The 6000-nt window shown below is 51.3% G+C and overlaps 1 protein-coding gene across 3 annotated transcripts in view; it reads right to left on the bottom strand.

Moving 5' to 3' along the window:
- The window catches only part of CHKA (choline kinase alpha), a 70888-nt gene that overhangs the window by 20123 nt on the left and 44765 nt on the right, over nt 1-6000 (bottom strand). For 2 of the 3 annotated variants that reach the window (XM_024133122.3, XM_055091739.1), the window contains one exon: nt 3117-3170. The exons of the other annotated variant lie outside the window; for it this stretch is intronic. In XM_024133122.3, the coding sequence (XP_023988890.2) occupies nt 3117-3170 (54 nt within the window). The remainder of the gene's footprint in view (nt 1-3116; nt 3171-6000) is intronic. 3 annotated transcript variants of the gene reach the window in all.

Here is a 6000-nt window from a genome sequence, read left to right on the forward strand (position 1 = left end):
ACCCCCAAGCAGATACGGTGACCCTGACGGGGGCAGAGCAGGGCCTGGGAGGGGCCGATGCGCGGAGCAGAGGAACCGAGGAAGACGACCAGATCAGCCCGGAGAAGCTGCTGGGGCTGCCGCGGGGTCTAGGCCAGATACAAAGTCCTCAGCGTACGCACAGCGTTAAAGCTAACGAACTGGCCGAAGAGGGGGAAGCAGGCAAGAGCCTGAGGACGCCCAGCACCTACAGCAATGTTTCCAACCGACTTGCCTACAGCCAAGAAACACATTTTACACGGCAACCTAACACCCCGATGTAGCCGGGGCAGCAGGAGGGGAACCGGGGCAGCCGGTAGCGCGGGAGGCGAAGACGCCTGCTGTCAGGACGGGCGACAGCGTATCCTGTGTCAGACGCCGTGGAGACAGCAAACGGGGGGCAGAGGAAAGTGGGCCCTGGATTTGGCAACACAGAAGTTGCCGTTGACAGAACCAAGAGTGGCTCCGGGAGCAACGGGGACAGGGTCAGACGGAGACCCGGGCAGAGCGGGCAGAAGAGGGGGAGGGCCCGGGGTGGGGGGCTGGGGGAGGGTTAGACTGACTTCTCACTTCATCTGTGTGGTTTGCCTCCTTTAAAAAGTCCAGCAATAGGGCTTCCCTGGTGGCGCCGTGGTTGAGAGTCCGCCTGCCGACGCAGGGGACACGGGTTCGTGCCCCGGTCCGGGAAGATCCCACGTGCCGCGGAGCGGCTGGGCCCGTGAGTCACGGCCGCTGAGCCTGCGCGTCCGGAACCTGTGCTCCGCAACGGGAGAGGCCACAACAGTGAGAGGCCCGCTTACCAAAAAAAAAAAAAAAAAGGCTCAAAGAACACAAACCACCTTCCCCATTCTGACAGCCAACTGCCCACCTTCTGACGCAGAGGATCAAAAACAAAATCACAGCACCTATTACCGTTGCCTGCTGGGCCCCAAGCAGAGATCAGCCGGCGCAGGAGGAGGAGGTGGCGTGGCAGTGACGCACAGGTCCCCGGTGGCGAGGGCACGTTGGACTAATGAGAGGAGGGGACAGAAGAGTGCGCACAAGCAGCGGGACCCCGCCCTGAGTTTAGAACCTCACAAGAACAGGCAGACGTTAACACGTAATACGGAAACTGACAGCCATGGAAAGTGCAAAGGAGAGGCACTAAGTGCTGCAGGAGCACGGATGGAGGAGCAAACCTAGATGAGAGAGCAGGAAGGGGCTCCCTGTGGCAGGAACCTGGGAGCTGAGATCCCAATTGTAAGTAGCAGTTGGGGGGAGTGGTGCGGATTGAAAAGCAGAGCATTCCAGCCAGAAGCAGCAGCATCTGCAAAGGCCCCGCGGCAGGAAGGAAACCACACAGCTTAGGGCCACACGACTGGAGAGCTGGGAAGGGGGAGGGCGTTGTGAGATGAGACTGGGAAGCTCGGCGGGGGTCAGGCTGCCGGGACCTGGCAGGATAAAGCCCACCTAACTGGGACCAGGGCAGAGAGCCACCACCGAAGGATTGTAAGCAAGAGGCTAACATGATCGGATGAGCAGCTCAAAAGCTGGCTCTGGCAAAGACGAAGGGAATGGTCTGCAGGAAGTAAGAGTGGAAGTGGAAGCCCAGGGAGGCGCTGGTGGCACCTTGGACTAGGCAGGTGCACAGTCCAGATGGAGAGAAAGTAGACAGATCCAAGATATGGTTCAAAGGAAAACCACCAACAGACTTGTGGATGAGACACGGGGGTGAGGGGACGAGGGTACAGAAGGTGACTCCCTGCTTCCTGGCCTGCCCAGGAAGGCCGGATTTAGATTTTGCTGTTTGGAGGGCTGGGGAGAGTATGGGTTCAGTCTTGGACCTGGTGAGACACCCCAGGAGACGGGTAGCAGCTACTGTTAGTTCCAAGAAGGGCTGTGCGCTGGAGGAGCTGCAGACCCTTGGCCCCTAGGAGAAATGCAAGGACCAGCTTTGGATCAGGTGGCCTGGTAAGGCGGGGGGTGGAAACAGGGCCTCAGGCCCGGGGACTCTGAGTACTTAAGGCCACCGGAGAATGAGCCCACAAAGGAGGCAAGGAGGGGCGCAGGCAACGAGGGGCCTTTACTTCGCGTCCCTGTGTCCTGGCCGCCTTAGCTGCTAAGAAGTCCAGGTGAAACGAGAGCTGGAAACACACTTCAGATTTAGCGACATGGAGGTCCTAGTGACCCAACAGTTTCAACTCCCAGGAAGGACGAAAGTCTATACACAAAGGGCCCAGGAGGCTGAAGACAGAACGTCAGTCACCTCCCACTGACAGCTTCTCAGTCAGCGTCACCCCAGAGAGCACACATTCCAGATCCTCTAGACCACGGTCTCCGGAGCAGGGCCTATGCAAAACATCCACGGAACCGCGAGGAAAAAACAGCAGCGCTTTTATTCCTGTATATGATCTCACCTCTTTTACATTTCTATTTCTTGATCACTTTAATAATTCGTATACAATTAGCAAAAACCAGTGTATTTACATGTGTCGATATGAGGGGGTGTGTGGTGTGTATGCTACACACGCACACCCACACACTCCCCCCGTTATACACAAACCTCCACACACCAGGGGAGTGTGCTCAAAAGTTGTTCCCTCCCTGGAGTGTGGAGATCACTACTCCAGACGCCCCACCTCTGAGCCTCAAAGAGGGGGCAGGTGCTCTTGACCTCAAGCTCTTCTGAACATACGCATTTCTGAGTGAAATCTCGTATTTTAGGAAGAAGCCTGTGGGAGCCAGGTACCACGCAGAGGGAAAAAACACTCCTGCCTGCCCCCGGGGAAGGGCAGCCACTGAGACACCTGGGCAGTGACAGACTACCTCCACATCAGAGTATCACGCACGGTCACCCCAAGTCGCCATCTCCTAGCACCCCAAATGCTGTTCAGATCACCCTAAAGGCACAACGTCCACTCCCTGCACCCTCATTAGGACATGGAACACAGACTGTTCGCTGGGTCTCACTGTGGCGGCTCCCAGTACCCCCAGAGCCCCTCCTCTGGGACACACAGCAGGACTCCAGGGCAGGAAGGGGCGCTGCCAGAGCAGGGGGGCAAAGCTGCCCACCACCAGCTCACACCTCACACAAATGCAGAACAGACTGAATTACTTACTTGAAATTCATTGTCTTTCTGAGCTTGTTCGGATCCCTCCTTATTACAGGACCGCTACGAATGAGAAAAAGCAAACACTTCCAGTGAGATGGGGAACACTGAGCAGGCACTAACTTTGCAACCATCAGAACAGTCAGGGTTTACAAAACATCACAGAGCTTTAGCGAGTGTTTCTCAGCGCAGTCTAAACGCACCACCAGTGTCCCACGCTAGGACCAACACCTGAGGAAGCACTTCATTTCTTTACGAGAAAAGGGATGTGCTGTCGAGACCACGCAGCTGTGAGCCTCACCACCATCCCGAGTACCTTTCACAATTTCATTGCTGGAGGAAAGTCAGTGGAGGCCGCTCTCCCAATCGGGCCTCCTCAAGATAAGCGCAGGGCCAGCTCATCCGGTTTAGCCAGGTGGGTCTTTTGAGGCAACGCCAGCCCCAGGAAAGTGCCGTCCTGCAAGGGCAGGGGGCGCACAGGGGCTCGCGGCCGCCGAGGTCAGCACAGGGTGGACAAGGGCGCTCTGTGTGGGCAGGAAGCCCGGCACCCGGTCTGCGCGGCCGAGCCTGATCATCAGGGCACCACTAGCTCAGCGTGGAGTCTCCCTCCACCCGACAGAGGCCTGTGCCAGTTTAATAAAGGCCCAAACTTATTTCGTATGTTAACGTATTGAGAGATACTTTCATCACTTTCCTCAATGAAATTGCAGATTACTGGTAACCAGGATTCAGTCAATAACACACCTCAACCACGAACTACCATAAGCAACTCTCTGGCCACATCCTTTCTTCATGGCAGATCTTATCTTTTAAAAGCAACCCCCCACCCCAAGTGCTTTAAAAACCTTCATACGTGTCCTGTCAAAATTTTATACTCAAATATTGCCCCTAGAAAAATGTTACTTGTTAAAATTAAACTAAGTCTGCTTACGTCAGACACAGAAGCCCATAAAGGAAGCTCTTTAAAAATGTTAAGGTAAAAGATTCTTGAACATCCCATGAAAAACATACCTTTCCATTCCACAGCTTTATCAAAAATACCTGTACCAAGGGTAGAAAGTGTGGACAGGAAAAAAAATGCCACGTTAAGCACCACCAGCTACTCTAGCATCATTCAAAACACCTAAGCGGTTTAAAGCGACAGCTGCCATCCATCATACACGGAAATGACATCCCACAGACATTTAATGTTTTGTATAAACAGTACATGTTCTAGTTTACTCGATATAAAAGTAAACAAAATAAATATCCACGTTCATATGAAGTTATCTGCAAAAGATCTGCACTTATACATACTCAATAATATCTTTAACACACAGTTAAGTACACTGTACAAAGTACAGAAAGTACAAATGGGGGATATATGATATTTTCATTTGTGTAATCTGCATTTCTCTGATGAAAAGATGTTACAGGTTAAATCCCGTTACAATGAAAGCTACAAAATGAAAATACTAAAGAAATACTCTTAGACTTCTGCTGATGGCTTGACGTAGGGTGTGATAAAAACCCTCGGGAGGAGTATCTAGGTACCATGGAAGCGTCACTCCTTCCTTAACTCCGAAATGCCCTCCTGACTGCACCGTGGCCTTGGACCTTCCCCTCAGTTGCCCCCTCTCCCCAGCGGCCTACAAGTTCCTGGTGAACAGGGGCCCCGTCTTCTCTTTATTGTTGGCCCCCAGCTATCCCGGCGCTCACTACGCTTTGTGGCCGGCACAACCAAATAGACACTCGTGCGCCGGGAAGCTCAAGGAGCAACCGAGGGCGATGGGCAGACTTACACCTGTGACCCCAGTGGTGGGGGAAGTGGCAACAGTGTCAGTCAGAACGCCCGATGGGGCTGAAATGTCCCCCAAAGAGTAAATCCTTGTGCTTTTTCTCCCCAAAGACAGTTAAGAACAAAAACAAGTTCTATAATCTGACATACCGCATATATATATGTATATATATTTTTTTATTTTGATACTTTGTCGGAAAAGACAAACAAGGAATTTGGATATCCTACCGAAATTTGTTGTAACGGGATTTGACCTGTACAAAATTCTAGATGACTATGGTTATGCCTATGCTGTTATTACTTGAACTGTATCTTCTTAGGGAGATACAGCTAAGGGGTTACTTAGCCAGCAGAAGTTCCCTTCCCCTTGTCTAATGGTGCTCTCAAAGCCAGCAAGTCACCTCATCCAAGTTACAAACTGGCTTGCTTCCGAGGCCATTCCTTTTTAACATATTAGCACTGTTAGGCAGAAATAAATTCTATTAATAATTTCCCCACCCCTGCCCACCCCATTCCACCCCCAAGTGAATGCATTATTTATCCCATCAGAGCACCATCAGGAAGGCAAGATGGACTTCTGCCATACCCAGCCCTCTGTTCTGTTTCCTCAGTACAGAATGTTCAGGTTCCCTCAATCCTGTAGGTAAGAAGGGCAAGACCAGGAAATCGCAAACCAAGCGGACTGAATATTCACGGAAAGGTGAGAGAAGCAGCCTCCTGCAGAGGTAAGCCAACAAGAGAGAGTGGCCAAAAAAGAGTCAGAGGACTGTTTTGTCCAGGAAGAAAGGAGGTAAAATATAACTTGGAATCTGTGGGATTTTATGTCAGAGGCACCAATTTATTTGAAGCAGATATTAAAATATATTGTACAAGTATTTAACATGACTCCAAATTCTTCACCAACTAACTTGTACATTAATAAAAGTTAGCTTTCAATAAGTTATAAAATAAAGGTAAAAAACTTTAACATTTATTAGAAATTTGGACACTAACTGGTTATTTAATATTAAATAATTATTAAAAATTTTAATGTGGGGCTTCCCTGGTGGCGCAGTGGTTGAGAGTCCGCCTGCCAATGCAGGGAACACGGGTTCGTGCCCCGGTCCGGGAGGATCC

The sequence above is a fragment of the Physeter macrocephalus genome, chromosome 16 (genome assembly GCF_002837175.3).
Source record: "Physeter macrocephalus isolate SW-GA chromosome 16, ASM283717v5, whole genome shotgun sequence".
NCBI classification, from domain to species: domain Eukaryota; kingdom Metazoa; phylum Chordata; class Mammalia; order Artiodactyla; family Physeteridae; genus Physeter; species Physeter macrocephalus.